We start from the raw sequence: 17,807 nt of genomic DNA, 5'->3' as shown, positions 1-17,807 counted from the left end.
ACATACCACATTGTTAGGCGCAGCATAACCATGTTTTTAATGTGTAGGACTAAAATAACCACCTTGTAAGACAATCAAATATTACTACAGAACACACACACACACACACACACACACACACACACACACACACACTCATTTTTGGTGCATCTGTGTGCAAAAAGCGTCTGAGAGAACCGGCTGAAGGTCCATCAGGTCACGAGTGTAGAGGTCAGCGCTCGCGGCTCAAAAGCGTCTAATGCAACAGAAACTGTGTCCTCTGGATGAACCTGCCCACAAGGCTTTTGTTGAACTTCTGTAAAAATACCTTTTCATGCTCACAACGTGAAGTTTTCAGCGTGAAGACTCCTTCGCAATGCATGTATGTCTCGTGTTTTTGTTTAAGGAGACAAAGACACCACAATGATTGCAGAGAGTCTAAGTTTAATCACTGTTGGAAAACCATTTCCAGACACCAATCCCTTTCGACACCAATCCCTTTTTAAAAAAATAACAACGTGTATGAAAGTGCTTGATAAAACGTGTTTTTCCTATCTCAAGAGTTTCTAGATTCAAAACAATATGACGCAGTTTGGGTGAAACCTCTCTGCATAATATTTATTTAGTTACTGCAAAATATGCCTGTAGAAAATATGCACAATATACAGAAATATATACATATATATATATATATATATATATAAGAACTTAAAAACTTAAAACGGAATTTGATAATTATGGAACGGATAAGTACGTTCACATAGGACATAAAGCTTTTAACAATTAATAAATAGAAGGTTCAAACATCTTGATGGCTAAACGTGTCTAAAATGCAAAATAAAAAAGCTGCTTTTCAAGAATTTCAGGTAATGTCTGGAAGACAGATATAATACTGGCTACTGTTCTTTAATTGTAGCTATGTTGTTTACAAAGATGTCGGGCGGGATTTATAGTGAAGTAAGGCATGGAATATTCGTGTCAAAAAGAGACATTTTTCTCTGGATTAAATATGACATGTTTAAAAGCTTGAATAAACAATTGTAAAACACCAATAACGAAATTCTTAGAAATTACACGAACAAGGTAAAAATTACTTGACTGAAAGAGTCGTTTAGAAAGTAAACCTTTAATGAGGGGCGCACAGTAAGCGAGGTTCAGAAGGAAATTTCTTCAGCTTTTTAATCTACAAATAAATAATTTTCCAAGCAACGATTTTCCCCCCCTTATCATTAACTAATTTTATTTAGTTTTTATTACTTGCACCCATTTGACTTAAGTACAAAAAACCCCTAAGACATTCCGTAATTTATTATACGCTGGACATTTCTTTGCTTAAGTTCTCTTTAATGATTAAGTTAAGATAAATTGCCGTAAACTTGCCACAATGTTTTTAAAAAGAGTAAAGGGGAGGTTAAAATACAGAGATTTTTAAAATTGTGAATAGTGTCACTAAAAAGAACCATGCTCTCCAAAAAATTTGGCAAGTTTGTGTAAAATAGCGTGAGCTTTCTTAACGTGTTACTGTACCTCGTTGTGGCACGTGAACCATCATTCGATGCCTCATATCCTCTTTGCCTCAGTTGCAAAGGGTTACAATACTGGAAATTGAAATATTCTGAACGCATAGCAGTTTTCACGCTGCATTTAGTCGTAGTGTGTGCTTCTGGTTCTCAGTTTTTGGCACTTGTACCCAACATTTGCTACCATGCAATGTCAAATAAAGCATTGTCTATTACATACAGTTCATCTGTACATCTGGAGGGAGGGAGAGAGATATCCACTTATAAAGTTGTGATCTCTGTATGGCTGTCCTTCTGAGCGTGTTGTGCATGCTGATTTCCGACTGACGCCGATCTTCCTTTCGTGTTGGGGAGTTTGTGGTCCTTTTTCCATTTCATTCTTCTGTTCTGAAACCAGATTTTAATCTGTCGCTCAGAGAGACAGAGGGTGTGCGCGATCTCAATGCGACGCCGTCTTGTTAGATACCTGTTAAAATGAAACTCCTTTTCTAGTTCGAGAACTTGCTGTCTTGTGTAGGCTGTCCGAGAACGTTTGGGTTCAGGTCCTGTGTAGTCCGGGTTGACTGAGAAAGACAAAAACACACTTGTGTTAAAAAGAGGACCCAAGCATTTAAATTATTCTCTTCCTCATGTTGATGAACTTTCGCGAAAAATACCTACTTTAATCGAACAAATACTCTGTACTCGTTTAATTTTACTTTCGGCAAAGTTTATAATTACTAAATTATTCAGTTCAAAGCTTTGGGCCAAGTGGACTCTTGGTCCTGCAATAGTGGCCAACACAGCTAGCGGCCTATTTCCTAAGCAATAAAAATTTATGGCTGGTGTAATTGGCGGCCCCTTCAGAGGAACCCATAAATATTTCACTGAATGATTTTAACTGTGACTAAAACAGCAGAACAGTACTGGCCTACAAGCAGGCAGCAAAGAGAGTGAATCTTACCCGTGGTAACGTGCACTTTCTTCATCCATGGATAAACTACAGCAGGCTGCTTGGCTGGTATCCCGTTCTGGCTCTTTGTGTTTTGCTGTTGCCCACAAGTCCTCGGTCCGGATATTTGGACCGCAGGACACTGCTCTGTCTGTGCGGGGAAAGGGCTGGTCTGCTCCTGCACATGACCCCGCGGCTGCACCGATGAGCCCTGGACAGTGTTACAACTGAAGGGCTGTTCAGAGTAGTTTGACCGTGAATAGATTCCGGGATGCTGGAAATCAGTGTCCTGCGACGGACTGTAGTAGCCAGGGCTCTCTTCAGGTATATAGCTGTTCTGAGAATATTCCTCACAAGGAGGAAATTTTGGATCCACATACTTGGAGTTCACCATGTACGAACTCATGGCCATTAATTTCTGAAGGTAGGAAATACTAATTTTTCTCGAGTTGTCTTTTTTTCCTCCCTCCATAAAGCCCTCCTACTTGCTGTCAACTGAATAAAGTTAGGCTACCATGTGACCAGCTTGGCCAATCGAGGTGGAGGGACTTCATCAACTGAGAAGAAGCTGTGCACACCTAGTAGTGAATTTCACAAACTCCACTTTATCTCTCAATTAGGATGGTAACAAATATAATATAAATTTTAATTGATTAAATACCCGGTCTGCATGTGTATGAAGAAGAGAAAAAAAATCTGTTTGTGTATTCAGACCATGTGGTCACGCACATTACCACATGGGAGGATCCCTATTTGATCATATCACATAAAAACATGGATTTGCATCACATTTATGTGCATGAAGCCCATTTGGTAATTTAATATTCAACTAACCTAAATCAAACTCAACCCAGGGATTTTGAGTGGTAAAAAACAAAACAAGACAAAAGATTAAAAAAACGGTCCAAGGCACAAAAAGAGGCACATAAAGCCAGCAGACAATTGATGGAGACCGTCTTTGTCATGTAGAGGTCACTCAGAAGTTACTGGAGTCTCATCATTCCAGCGCTTCTCATCCTTTCAGCTCGCTGTATAGGGCGCCCTGGTTCGCCATCAATGCGCCGTGCCAATCAATAATCAAACACCACATAAAAGAGAAGAACCGCTGGGCAGTTCTGAAGGTAAGACCAGGGAGCAAACATAGGACACGGATGGGCAAGGTTTGTTAACATTCATGCAAAATATTGCATATTGCTCTCTTATAAGAGGAGTGATTTTATAGACACACATTGAGTATGATTTAAGCACTATATAAAAGGTTAAAAGAGACTTATTTCAGTCAGCACAGTTAGAAGTGCCCTCAGCATCACCATGCACTAACTAGAGGCAAGGTTGACTCGACTGATCAAAGCATTTCGTGACAGTTCAACCACATAATCATATTTTGTAATTATATGCGTATCATTTGATGTTCTTCATTGTGGTTCTTCGCCATTTTCCAACGTACATTTAAGCAAGTACATATATTGCCCGTGCATTAGATGGCAAACACATTCAGTGGTCGAACACTGAAAAAAAAAAGTTTTATTCGAAGTTCTTGCATCGACCATATACTCCCCTAGAATCGAATCTGTGACTGTCATTTCTTTCACACAAATTCGGTTCTACAGGGTATATATAGACGACGGCATGTTTTTGCTCAACAAACAATAATAATAATAAAAAAACTACATACAATGAAGACGTTATTGCAACGTTATAACTAAAACATAAAGTGTTTCATAAAATATAAAAATATAATTAACTTCCAAGGTTACCGTAAGGTTTGGCTTGATTTAAAAAAAAAAAAAAAAAAAAAAAAAAAAAAAAAGGTTCAGTGCGTTTTCAATACTCTTTTAATAACGTTTAACAGGGAACACAAATCTTCAGATAGAGGCCCACAGCTGCATGGGATACTCATATTTGTGACCCTGGACCACAAAACCAGTCATAAGTCGAACGGGATATTTGTAGCAATAGCCAACAATATATTGTATGGGTCGAAATGATCTTTTTTTTTTTTTCTTTTTTTTTTAATGCCAAAAATCATTAGGATATTAAGCAAAGATCATGTTCCATGAAGATGTTTTGTAAATTTCCTACCATATATATATATATATATATATATATATATATATATATATATATATATATATATATATATATCAAAAAATGTATTTTTGTGAGTGGGTATGCATTGCTAAGGACTTCATTTGGACAACTTTAAAAGACGATTTTCTTAATTTTTTTTTTTTTTTTTTTTTTTGCACCCTGCAGATTCCAGATTTTCAAATTTCAGTTGTCTCGCCAAATATTGTCCTATCATAACAAACCATACATCAATGGAAAGCTTTCCGATTATGTATAAATCAATTGATCAATCAAAAAACTGGTTTTGTGGTCCAGGGTCACATTTATAAATGTAAAGGTAACCAATCTAACTCATAAAATGACTAATTCTTTCATTCTGTGTCTCTGACAACACAACAAGCAATTGAAACATTCATCCAGGTACAGGATTGAGGGCTTCTGTGCCAGATGCTGTCATGGCAGTCAAATTGATCAGGTAGCCTTAAAACTGTGCTGTGAAGAAGCATATAGGAAGGCTAAAGGTCGAGAGGTCAAGCCGAATCATTTACAACACACATCACAAAGTTTCATTATTTTTGGTAGGACGACAGCGGTAGCGGAAAAAGGAGAAAAAGTTCATGGATAATACATGACCTCTGATAAGCAGCTCCTGTGCTCACTCGCGCCCGGTCACTAGAGCCGAGATACAATAAACCTCGGAAACATTAAAAATGTAAGAATCAAGAACGCGCAACATGTTCAAGTTTAGGAATAATTATCTTTTCTTTTTTTTTTTTTTTTTTATCGTTACTTCTTTCAGTTACGTTAACTTCAAGTTCTTTTCATTGTCTAAAAACAAGCAGATAAAAAAACAGATATAAGTCTTATGAATGTGCATTCAGATACGTAGCTTGATTTAATTAATTTGATGTCTCTTAATTTTGATACAATACATTATGTTTTTATAATTTACAGATGATATTAGGATTTTAGAACAAAAAGGCTAGTGATTTAAAAGAGATGTCAATACTTTATACTTTTTCCAGGCCATTCATACTTGATATTAGCGGTTTAATATTTTAATTAATTTCTGTGTGCATTTATATTTACTAAGAATAACCAGAAAATGTGCGTTTTAATACATGTGTATGTTATTTATTTCTGTTAGACAGCGTGACCCGTGTTTCACCTTGCTTTGAGACTCGTTCAGGCGGGTCAAAGCCGAGTTACTGATGAACAAAAGATCGAGAGCCACCGTTTGTCTCTGATTTTAAATAAAAATATCTCCATTTTATATATATATATATATATATATATGTATAATTCACATGCATGCACATGGGGTTTCCATGATATTAACCGTTTTTATTAACCTATTATTTTCCCCCAACGTTAACCAAGTTAAAGATTTTTTTTTTTTTAATGCAGATTTGTGGATTGAGACGGTCATTTTCTTATTAATCGACATTTTTAAGATTTATTATTTTTAAAAAATCATTTTAACTCACAAGGGAATTAATCACAGTTTGTCTATCAACGAATGAAAAATATAACCCTTTTCAAACCTTTTAATACAAAATACCTTGATTATTCTTCAAAGAATGTACATACATATTTTAAACTTTATAAAGGCTATTAGACTTGAGTTTGATTTTAATAAAAAATGATTTAATAAATCGATATTTCACTGAAATGTTATAGTTGAAGAACAGTGAAGAAATTATGTATTTTATATTTAACTTTAGGCTATAACATGCACATAAAATCGCGCATCTCTGAATTCAGACAATTTAAATCAGGCTTAAATTAACATAACTTTTTTTTCTGACGAATCTATTGTATCAGAGATGGAAATTAATGCAAAGTATGAATGGTTTAGGGCTAAAATGAGAGTTTCTTTGCTTGGGGGCGCTAGAGAGCTTGTCAATAACACCCAGAAACCCTGCTTATTAATAGAGTTCATTTATAAGTCACGAAAGCGCGTGTATCGACTAACTGAACTCTCTAAAAAGGACAAAACGAGCTACACAACAGGCGCAAATAAGTAACAATAATCTGCCATTTCAAAGCAAAAAAAAAAAAAAAAAAAAAAAAAAAAAACCTCACGTTAAATTAGTTTCGTCATATTTATAATTATGTTGTAAATAAAAGAAAACTCTCAATATAGGCAAATGCGTATTTCACACTTTCACACTTTCACACAGAAAAACACATTTAATTAGTAGGCTAATTTTACTTTCTCATTATTAACAAATAATGAAAAAGTAAAGCAATTCATTTAAAATGCTGATGCCTTCGTATAAAAAAAAAAAGTGTATTTTACCTTCTTGAAATAATAATAATAATAATAATAATAACAATAATGCAAAGAAGCTAAGGCCTAAAAAGCAATCTTTCATAACGTGGCGCCATATCTGCACCAAACCCGGACTACTGCATAACATTTACGTCACCTTCATCATCACAACCTATTTTTCTCTCTTTAGTTATCCAACCACCCAAACTGTGCACAACAACACAAGAGGAGTTTACAGAAAAGGATCAGTGCTGGTTTGGAGGCTGACTGGTGTATGAGACCACAGTAAACAAACATCATGGCACAATTCAACATTAACACAAGTTCAGCGACACAAGCTTACCTCCTGAAGAAGACGCGTCGCGTAAAGCGTATCGACGAGTTTGAATATCCATGATCAAAACACGCGTGGAGCCGCTCTCCTCTGCAGCGACACTGGGATCTTTTCTAAACCGTCTGAGCGACCTTTCTAATATACAATGTGAATTATATTTTGGCTTGTCAACTCCCTGGCCATAAAACAAAGTTTAATGGTATCACGTGCTTCCCCACAGCCATTCATGACAGCGCGCGGGTGCCATAAATAATCCTGAAAGTTGCACTTATTCAATAATGGCGATTACTCTGATCTCAGGAGGAAATAAAGACACGGGGTTCAATTCGCATTCAATGCACTCAGAGGGAAAAACACACTGTCGAAAACCAGAGTTTATTTCTTGTATCCTAGATTAATGTTTGCTACTATACATTTCTTGTGGTAGCCTATTTATAGAATAATATAATTATTTCGTGCAATATTTCTTAACCAATGTGTTGCTTCAGTTTGCAGGGGGTTTTTTCCCTCTAGGACAAATGAGGTGTTTGTGAAATTTCTGACGTGTGAACTAATGGGAGTGTTTTTTCGACTGTAAATTCAAGGTAAAATTACGTTGAGAGGAAAAAAAAAAACATATTAGCGCCATATGGCGGGTTGTCGATTTATGCTAAAGTCACAAATGGACATGAATATTATAGCATTTACTGGTAAGAGAAATGTTCTCACCTCTTAAGCATTTAATTCGGTATTCACATAAATGCATACATTTATAATTATATTTCACAGGTTATTAAAGTGCATGAAATGTGTAGCCAACATGACTTCAAACTCACATTACAATCTATTATCTTGGACAAATGTATATATTTTTTATCGTAATATGACCTTAAAACGTAAAACAACTTTATGTCAACACTGAAAAGAGTGCACGTGAAAATGAATTATAATCAATAATTATTTAAAACATCTTAAATAATTCCCACTATTCTCACACTGTTCCTGAAAGTATTATGTTTACTTCGTTCTAAAAAAAATGAAAATTTCTGTCAGTTAATAAGAGAACTGTGTGACTGTAGTGTCACAAGACTGCGACAACCAATCACAGTCGCAGGAAATGACCTCAAGGACAAAGATGCAGATAACGGACAAGCAAGTCTCAGAGTGTTAGACAACAGCACCGCCTGCCGACCAAAGCAAATATTGCCTAGGTGTTCTGTCTTTTTTTTTTTTTTTTTTTTTTTTTTTCTTTCGCACAGCTGCTAATGCAGAAATAAAGCACTGAAAGACGTTTTATTATTATTATTATTTTAGACATAGGCTATACTTCGTATAACACATCACTGTTCATATAATACATCAATAAATAATACAACTTACATTACTGCCATATTTTACAGAGCATATTTATTATTTACTATTTAAGACAATAGGCCTATTTAATGTAATGTGACCTAAGTTTTAAAATGGCAGCATTCTAAATGTTGTGGTTTTAAAAGCTAAATTAACGAGAATATCCTGGTGTAAGCGATTTGAGTACAATGCAGAGATTGCGTGATTATAAAATCATGGGGGAAAATCTTTTAAACTATTAAAATATTCTGTAAGAATTCTTTATAAATCACCAGTTTTTTATTAGGCCTACAATAATCTGTTTGAGTTTGTTTTGCAATATATAGGCTAGATATATTGTTCTAAAGTAAGTGAATTTAATTTGTATAAACGTTAGCTCATTGCTCTGGTTCGGTTAACTCGTTTAGGCTCCTCTCGCCTTTTTTGCCGCATTGCAGTGAGGTTGTAAATACCTCTGCCTGTCAGCTGACTGTGAAATACTGTCTTTGTTCCGCAGAGCCTGTCTCCCTTCCCAAAAAACTGCGCCATTCTCACCATTAAGGGAGGCATACATTAAAACGCACAGCAACTCCATCGCCATGGCAGGTTTAAAAACTTTCAAAATCATTATTTTACATTGTGAATCATTATTTTCATGCACAGATTAATAGTAGATAAAACAATAATGTCTGAATATATATTAAGAATGGCTGTGAATCGTTATTTTTATGCACAGACTAAGGATCTTCTGAATAGATTTATTTAATCTGTGCATAAAAATAATGATGCACAGCAATTCTTAATATATATATTTAGACGTTATTGTTTTATATACAATTAATATGTTGCTAAATGTGACATTGGCGAAATAAGTGTCAACATTTAAATAATAATAAAAAATCGCAATAAGGGTTGGTCATATAAATTGTGTTAACGACTTGTAAATCCACGAGTCTGCTTACAATAACCATAAAACTAACTGCTGAACAGTCATCATTTGTAGGTTTACATAACTTTTATATTTCTGAATTTTTTAAGATTTGCTGCTGGTTCATTTGAACGACAACAATACTTCAGCTACTGCTAATAATAATACTAATAATGTCAGTTATTTGGAAATACGAATTTATTCGGAAAAGTTCAAATTCACTTCAAATCAAACATTCTGTCAAATGAGTAAAAATCATATTTTAAAATCTAGTAAAGAAAGGCCATCAGCATTAAAAGAGCACAATAAATACAGCTTTAAAGGAGCACTCTTCTAGCTTTTAAGAAGCGTTTTCTCTGCACAAAATTAACTATTTGAGTTCTCTTAACTGCAAAAACAGTGAGATTGTTTTTAATCAGCCTGCCAATGCTGCTGTCACAATCTGAATCTGAATCTGAATTATAATCGCAAACCAATAACCTGCTGGTCCTGTAGTTTCTGACTGACACGACAGCGTGTTCAATCATATGAAATATAAACTTACCCAACGAAGCCCTATAATCCATGTTTGCCTCCTGTGCTGCTGGTCAATATTATGAAGCTCGTCTCAAATCAGTCGTCCAGTACTGTATGGCTTGATCTGTTCTCTTGTAGCAGCCGTCTAACATCTGACAACATACGCAATCGGCCTCGAGTTTGTCTTCTCGATGTCTAACACAGATAGCCATGCACGGCAAAAAAAAAAAAAAAAGAGAGAACATATATGATAACACTGTGTATTTTGGATTTGGAGCCTTTAAGCCACGGAATGTAGTGGAAAAATCGCTTGGGAAATCAGGAAAAGGGGTCACGAAGACGTTTGCGTCCTGCACATGACCAGTGGCATCCAATGACCGACGAAACAGGCTCATAAAAAGATCTATTACAAAGCTGTAAATTGTCTTCTAACAAAAAAGGAATCTGGGCTGCCGCAAAGCCTCTAGTTTTTTGCGCATAATGACTGAGCCAGCTGCACTTCCTCAGCAAAGAAAATACAGTCACAGACATCTGCTTAGAGAGAGTGTCTGTGGGTGTATTTGTGTGAGAGAGATAGCAAGAGAGAGGGAGTGAGAGAGAAACACAGAGAGAAATTGCAAACACGCTAAAACGTTCTTAATATGTTGTTTCGTATATGTAAAATAATTCAAATGAATGTGAGTTTAATTTACATTTCTAAATCTAAAAACTGATAAAAAACAAACAAACATTATCCTAGTAAAATAAGAATAGACGAACAATAAAAAAGGTATGACAATTATACGTGCTAGTCTAACTTAATGCTCAAAATGCATATTATTAGATAATACGCTGTGAATACGCAAGAAATGCATATCGACTTGAGGAAAACTAAATATATAACATTATTTTGATTAAAATGGAATGATAATGCATAGTTCTGAATATGGATCTCACAATCTGCTTTGAGCAAAATGATCTACTAACACACGAACGAACAAATTCAGAAATCTGGCGGGAACGTGGTAAATAATTTGTCGGCGTTTCAAATATAAACACATTTGCCACTATTCTTTTTGCTTTTGTGTCAAAATGACTGATACTAATGAGCAGTTCTTTACACAAGATTAATCGTATGGTTTTATAAATAGCGATTATATATTTTATGACTATGCAGCAAAAAAATAAAATAAATAAATAATAATAATTTTAAAAATACCGCAAATAATAGGCTAGGCTATAGGCCTAATGGAAAATAGAATTAAATGACTTTATTCATGGATGATAATGCGAAATCAAATAACACTCTCAAAAATACATAATTTGCAGTACATTCGTTAGTGGCTGGTATTAAAAAAAAAAAAAAAAAAAAAAAAAAAAAAAACACAATTAGCTTTTTAATCTTATTTTGGACACATCAGTTAAAAGCTAAACTTTTTAACGCGTGTGCTGCCACTGCTTAATTTACACGTGCTTCTGAAAATCCAGAAATTAATAAATAAATATAAATTGATTCAATGGTATAATCCCTTTTCTAAGATATATCAGATATATCTCGGTAGCACTTTATTTTACAGTCCTGTTCCGCATGTCCGCAAATATGGACAAACCCAACCGTTGTTTTCAATTTTTTAAATTACATTTTAAACCCAACGGTTGGGTTTGTCCATATTTGACCTAAACATGGTTTGAAACAACCCAGCATTTCTAGAGTGTGGTTAGCTTCTCACCCCGAACCTACCCCTAAACCCAATCTTCTTACTAGTACTTTGTAAGTATAATAAAGTGTAGGCTAACCCATCTCTTTCAGAAACGTTTCATTTTTTTTATTCATAAATAAATAAATAAATATAAAAATCATTCAGTGTATATGGTATAATCCATTTTCTAAGGACAGACACATCTTGAAAGCACTTTATTTTATAGTGCTGTTCCGCATGTGGTGGACAAACTCAACCGTTGGTTTCAAATTCCTAAATTACATTTTAAAGCCAACGGTTGGGTTTGTCCATATTTGACCTAAACATGGTTTGAAACAACCCAGCATTTCTAGAGTGTGGTTAGCTACTCACCCTGAACCTACCCCTAAACCTAATCTTTTTACCAGTACTTGGTAAGTACAGTGTAAGTACACGTAGTGTAAAATAAAGTGTAGGCTAAACCATATCTCTTTCAGAAACGTTTATTTTTTTAATTCAGGAATTTAAAAAAATAAAAAAAATAAAAATATAAAATGTATTCAGTGTATATGGTATAATCCCTTTTCTAATGACATCTTGATAGCACTTTATTTTATAGTGCTGTTCCGCATGTGGTGGACAAACTCAACCGTTGGTTTCAAATTCCTAAATTACATTTTAAAGCCAACGGTTGGGTTTGTCCATATTTGACCTAAACATGGTTTGAAACAACCCAGCATTTCTAGAGTGTGGTTAGCTACTCACCCTGAACCTACCCCTAAACCTAATCTTTTTACCAGTACTTGGTAAGTACAGTGTAAGTACACGTAGTGTAAAATAAAGTGTAGGCTAAACCATATCTCTTTCAGAAACGTTTATTTTTTTAATTCAGGAATTTAAAAAAAAAATAAAAAAATAAAAATATAAAATGTATTCAGTGTATATGGTATAATCCCTTTTCTAATGACATCTTGATAGCACTTTATTTTACAGTTCTGTTCCGCATGTCGTGGAAAAACTCAACCGTTGGTTGCAAATTTTTTAATTACATTTTAAACCCAACGGTTGAAACAACCTAGCATTTTTAGAGTGTGGTTACTAAACGTGAACTATACCCACCTTATATTACCAGTACTTTCTTGGGTAAGTACAATGTAAGTACACGTACTGTAAAATAAAGTGTAACCCATATCTCTTTCACTACCGTATCATTTTACTCCAGGTTTGCATAGAATGGCCTAATGAGGAGGTATGGAGAGCTGGCGGTGGTGGGGCTTTTGAAAGGAAACGCCTTTATAATCAAAGGGAAGTTACAGTAATCTGAAAACAGATTTTTATGGCTGACAACCTTGAAGTTTCATCCAAGGGAACATCTGAGACGGAGGCGAGCACTGATTTAGGTACGCTGGTTCCGAGCCAGTATTACTACCGGACGATTTACAGGCTCGGTATTGTAGCGACCCGGCCTCTCGCGGTGTCGTAAAGACCCGCTGTCTTCGAAAGTTATCGTGTGCGTAAAATTTAGAGCGGTCGCAGTGACACGTAATTCCACCAGGATTCGACCGATAACTGGCGCTCTGTGTCGCAGATATTTCCCAAGCAGATAAAATTATTGCATCAGTGCTGGTCGTCGCCAAACGCCATCACACGCCTACCGTTCAGCATCTCGTGGAAATGTTGATCCGCAGGAGAAAATACTTCGCCCAGTGTGTTATGTGAAGGGTCAACAAAGTGAGAACTGATGGTGTCAGATCGTTACTTATTAATGCCAGTGAAATCAGATATGATTGAGAGCTGCTGTTATTGAATGGTGTAGCCTGTTTGGTGAACAGGCCCAGAGCCAAACCCAGGGGTCAGGGTGCTTCTGCATGCCCCAAAACACGCTTGCTTTTAGTTATAGCTCACATGACAGACAGGGAGGGAGAGGAAGGAAAGGAAAATTAGATTAAGTGTATGTTTTGCTCTTCAGTTTGGGGTCTGCGAAAGTCTGTGCTCGGCGTATGTCTTTACATTACATTTGCATTTATTAATTTACTCCTGCTGCTGCTGCTAATAATAATAATAATAATAATAATAATAATAATAAAGTAAATATCAGAAGATTGCATTATTGATTTGTTGAAACATGAAGTATCGACATTAAGCTTTTATAGAAAACAATAGCCTACATTAATTCAACATGTAGCTAAATTTTAAGATATAACAATAAACCAATACATATTTAAAACTAGATTAAGATTTTAGTAGTTTTGTAACAGATGCGTGAATAGTAGCTATTTGGGCCTATTATTTACACGCTATAACAGCACAAAAACCTGTAAATATCTGTCCGAGTATTTATGTTTGTCGTGCGTGAGAGCTTAAAACAAATAAAACTGCTTTGGTATTTATAACCATTATAACCTCCATTTTAACCTTTCATGTCTAAATGGTTCTGTTCTGGTTATCTTCCTGATGATTCAATTTATATTGTACTTTCATTCGAAAGGAAAGAATCATTTTGTCAAAATAAACTGAAATAAGTAGCAGTAACCTCGCTTAGTAGTCTAACATTTGAACTCTTGTTATTGGTCATTATTAATATAATAAAAGAGGCACATTTGACAGAGAGCTCGGAACCCCGAAACCGTCATAAAGAAAATTTTATCCAAAAATAGGCCTATTAATCTAGGCTTACAGTTTTATCTGTTTAGCCATAACTGACCTGAAATATGCACACACTCCATGCCGAGATACAAACTCCCTATCCAAATTCCTTTGTTCTTGTCCTTTTCCCAACCCATAGCTAGTTCTATTCAGAACAGACCCTGTAAAGTGCTTCGGATGAACCTTAACCATAAACTAGGAGAGCTGAGCGCATATGTTTGTCCCAAATTATTAACTTTCTGGAAGCAAATTGGAACCTAGATACTTTTTTTTCCAAGTAATTATCGTGTTTTACTGTCTGATTAAGCTCCTGTAAGTAAGTGTGCACGAACCCGGACAGTCCTTTATTTTCAAAGAACAACTATGCCCTCTAGTGGCAATAATGTGCACCCCTGCTTAATTTCGCATTCTTTGAAATTGCTGGATGCAGTCATGTTTCTTTTTTGCAGTCACGTTGCAATGCATTTATATACATGTTAACGTCTATCTATTCATAATCTAAAATGAATGCTGCAACGAATGGAAGACTGAAATTGACTACGTTGATTACCCCTGTTGCATTTTGTTGTAACATCCAAAATGATTGTCAGCTTTAAGGTTTGTAGAGTGGAGATTCATTTCGCGAATAAACGTGACTTTCAGTGTACTATAGGGGGTCGATGCTGCTTTAGCCTCACAATCAATACATCGACCAGACGCCCCGTAAAAAAGTGTCTACGTTTTTGTGTGCAAGTAACAGACACAAAGAACCAGTGAGGTTAGTTTCAAAGAGAAGAGCATTAACAGTCCTATACCATAAACTCATTTAGACCAGACGTCTAGCTCTTCTAAAGCTTTATTGGACCCAGTTTCTTCCTGCTCTAAAGCAATTCTTCGTACAGGTTTGACGATAAATTGGGGTTCCTTGCAACACCTTTTCCTAATCATAAACCTTTTTTGTTTTTTGCAATATTCCCTAACAATGAATCTCTATTTTGTGTTCAGCATGAAAGAAAATTAAGCTAATTGCTGATATGTAAATCAGTACAAGCAGTTTGCTGTCGAACTTGCATTTTATTTGTACAAATTGGTCTAAAAAAAGAAACATATTTTCACAGTAAGTGCACGAGTTGAGTATTCAACAAAGCTTGTCTACACCCAAATTCACTATACAGCACTGAAGACAATTAAGCTTCACTGTGACCAAAATAAAAGTCATAAAAAAGACCGAAAAGGAGTTCGTTTTACTTATATAATTTAGACCTTTTTGATGCATCTAACACGCCAACAAAAGCTTCAACGAGAAATACACTAGTTTAGAAAGGAGAAATTGGAAATAAGAGATTGTATACATGATATCCAATTTAAAAGAAAGAAATTAAAGGCACAGTAAATGATTACACGTGGCTGAGTGAGGGTGAAGAGATTTGCATGCATTCTGGACAAAGATTTAAAGATCAGCAGATTAAGAACTATTAGATCACGGACCGTATCCTAATTTCCTATATAACATTTTTGTGATAGGACTTTTATGAGTAATGATAAGAATAAATACTGATGCTGATTTCTGTGCAAAAACTGAATACAAAACTGAATTCTCAGTTTCTGAAATAACTACTGTCACGGTGCTGGGAAATAGATTTTAGGCCTCAAATGTAACTATTTTAGAAATTATTGTGAAATACCCATTCATTTCAAGTCACTCAAATAATTATTTTGACTCAGAATATATATATATATATATATATATATATATATATATATATATATAAAATAGAAGATATGCCAATTCAGTCATGAGTAATCCCCCCAAAAAGTTGTATCCCAATCCAAGCATATGTTAAAGGGACGCACATTAGCTGCTGAGCTGAAGCACGCTTTTCAAGGATCTTTGATGCTCCTCTCTCGGTTCATCTTCTTCATTTTCATTCTTCTGTTCTGAAACCAGATTTTAACCTGCCGCTCTGTTAAATTCAGGATTCGTGCAACTTCATAGCGACGATCCCTCGTTAAATACATGTTATAAAGAAACTCCTTTTCCAGTTCCAGAGTCTGATATTTTGTATAAGGACAGCGTTTCTTTCTTGTTGATCTCGCATGGATCCAGTTTGCTGCAGGGTTGCCTGAAAAGAAAGAAATAGGCTAAAGAAAGCATATAATAATAATAACAATCTGAAAAGAAAACCACTTACATAAGCTTATCATCCACAATTGATCAGACTCCAAGAAAGGTCATGACCATATCAGAAATGGAGCTATACGTTAACGTTTAACAATTAAAATATTGTGTAATTGGTGTTAAACATTAGTGTGAATGCAATTATTTCTAAAGTTTTTGGTTTTAATGGCCTCTATACCAATTTTTCGGCCCGTGTTAAGAGCCCGGACACTTTTATAGGTTTGTAAAACCTCCAGTTTAGGACAGTTCGACAGTTGTAAATCACAGGGCAATTCATTTTACTTACTTGGGTCAAGTTGTTGTTGTTGCTGTTTTTCGTCTTTAGGTTCACCGTGACTCGAAATATCATTTCCAGCTCTTTCTTCAGTAGTTTTGTCTACGGATACAGCGTTGCAGCTATACTCGGGAACCACCGGCGTCTCTGTCTCAAACGCAGCGCTTTCAGTCCTTTTCGAGGGTAAACTCTCAGTCTTTGTACCGCTGTGCCGACTGCTGGAGTGGAACCCCGATAAAGAGATATGGTTTGAGACTGGATCTATCCAGGAGCGAACGTATCTGTTGTCTGAAAGATGGGTCTGGTGAACGTATGGATGGTAAATTCCGGACACTGCAGCAGCAGATGGTTGATGAACCGAGGACCAGGACGCAGGGAACACGGCTGACTTGGAAGCGAAACTGCACGAAGAAAAGTCCGCATTTTCCACCACACCTGACGGCCTCGCGGGCGCGGTGTGTGAACCCTGGGCATAACGCGCTCCGTACACATCCTCCGTCTCGTGCCCCATAATAGAGTCCACATAATAGCTACTAAGCGCTGAACTAGTCGACATATTTGGATCCCTTCGAACTCATATAAAACGTTACTCTGTTTCCGAAACCTTGCCTCTGAACAATCATAGTATTTTTGCTGCCTTCATCTTCAGTGATTGGTTGCATGAATCACGTGATCATATTTACTAATACAGAGAGAGTAAATCAGTCCGCTGATAACCGTATGTTTGATTTTGTACTCTTAAAAAATAAGACAGGTTATTTTCATCTCAACTAGTAGTGATATTCTGCATTTATCATGCTTTAAACTACGTCTGTTTCTTTCTTTTTTTTAGCAAGGTTAGATTAATGCACCCATATTTCAGTGCCAGCACTCACCATTACCTTAACAAACGATTTCAGCAGTGTAAAATCTAGCAAAATTTCGTCATAAGGTATGTCATACTCTAGCCTTGTAAAGTATTTTATAGAGTACCGAGTTGCAAGTCCTCGTAAAATAAATGTAATAACATGCTGTAAAACAACGAACCACCGCAGCCTCACAGATTCTCATATTTTATAAACGATCCTCGCTGCTTTAGTGTTAAGATCGGTCGTTGTAAGTTTGATGCCGACTGTAAGGTGTTCTAAGATTGACACAGGAAGTAACATTTGTATATTTTTTGGAACTTATTCAAAAGAGAGTCATAGTATTTTATGTGTATCAATAA

General features: G+C 35.7%; 2 protein-coding genes across 3 annotated transcripts; both read right to left on the bottom strand.

Moving 5' to 3' along the window:
* Positions 1 to 415: 415 nt before the first annotated feature.
* hoxd4a (homeobox D4a) lies at positions 416 to 9,886 on the bottom strand. 2 transcript variants are annotated; one of them, XM_048192834.1, is made up of 3 exons: positions 7,119 to 9,886; positions 2,443 to 3,545; positions 416 to 2,062 (listed from the first exon to the last, which is right to left on the bottom strand). In XM_048192834.1, the coding sequence occupies exons 2-3, from the start codon at positions 2,900 to 2,902 to the stop codon at positions 1,761 to 1,763; spliced, it is 762 nt and encodes a 253-aa protein (XP_048048791.1). In that variant the 5' UTR covers positions 2,903 to 3,545; positions 7,119 to 9,886; the 3' UTR covers positions 416 to 1,760. The 2 variants fall into 2 exon arrangements, with proteins under 2 accessions (XP_048048791.1, XP_048048790.1); XM_048192833.1 differs by lacking the exon at positions 7,119 to 9,886 and having other exon boundaries at positions 2,443 to 4,419.
* A 2,495-nt stretch (positions 9,887 to 12,381) lies between these two features.
* On the bottom strand, positions 12,382 to 17,723 carry hoxd9a (homeobox D9a). The gene is made up of 2 exons (XM_048192832.1): positions 16,613 to 17,723; positions 12,382 to 16,270 (listed from the first exon to the last, which is right to left on the bottom strand). The coding sequence occupies exons 1-2, from the start codon at positions 17,154 to 17,156 to the stop codon at positions 16,029 to 16,031; spliced, it is 786 nt and encodes a 261-aa protein (XP_048048789.1). The 5' UTR covers positions 17,157 to 17,723; the 3' UTR covers positions 12,382 to 16,028.
* Between the last annotated feature and the right edge of the window lie 84 nt (positions 17,724 to 17,807).

The sequence above is a fragment of the Megalobrama amblycephala genome, linkage group LG6, assembly GCF_018812025.1.
Source record: "Megalobrama amblycephala isolate DHTTF-2021 linkage group LG6, ASM1881202v1, whole genome shotgun sequence".
NCBI classification, from domain to species: Eukaryota; Metazoa; Chordata; class Actinopteri; order Cypriniformes; family Xenocyprididae; genus Megalobrama; species Megalobrama amblycephala.
The sequence above is the reverse complement of the archived record's forward strand: the minus strand, read 5'-3'. Positions and strand labels throughout refer to the sequence as shown.

What these genes read in the sequence shown, in the direction of transcription:
- hoxd4a (XM_048192834.1), bottom strand. Translation starts at nt 2,902, where the DNA reads ATGGAGGGAGGAAAAAAAGACAACTCGAGAAAAATTAGTATTTCCTAC. An exon ending in GAAAGTGCACGTTACCACGG is followed by an intron (nt 2,063 to 2,442) that starts GTAAGATTCACT and finishes TGTCTTTCTCAG; the next exon opens with TCAACCCGGACTACACAGGA.
- hoxd9a (XM_048192832.1), bottom strand. Translation starts at nt 17,156, where the DNA reads ATGTCGACTAGTTCAGCGCTTAGTAGCTATTATGTGGACTCTATTATG. An exon ending in ACAACAACAACTTGACCCAA is followed by an intron (nt 16,271 to 16,612) that starts GTAAGTAAAATG and finishes CTTTCTTTTCAG; the next exon opens with GCAACCCTGCAGCAAACTGG.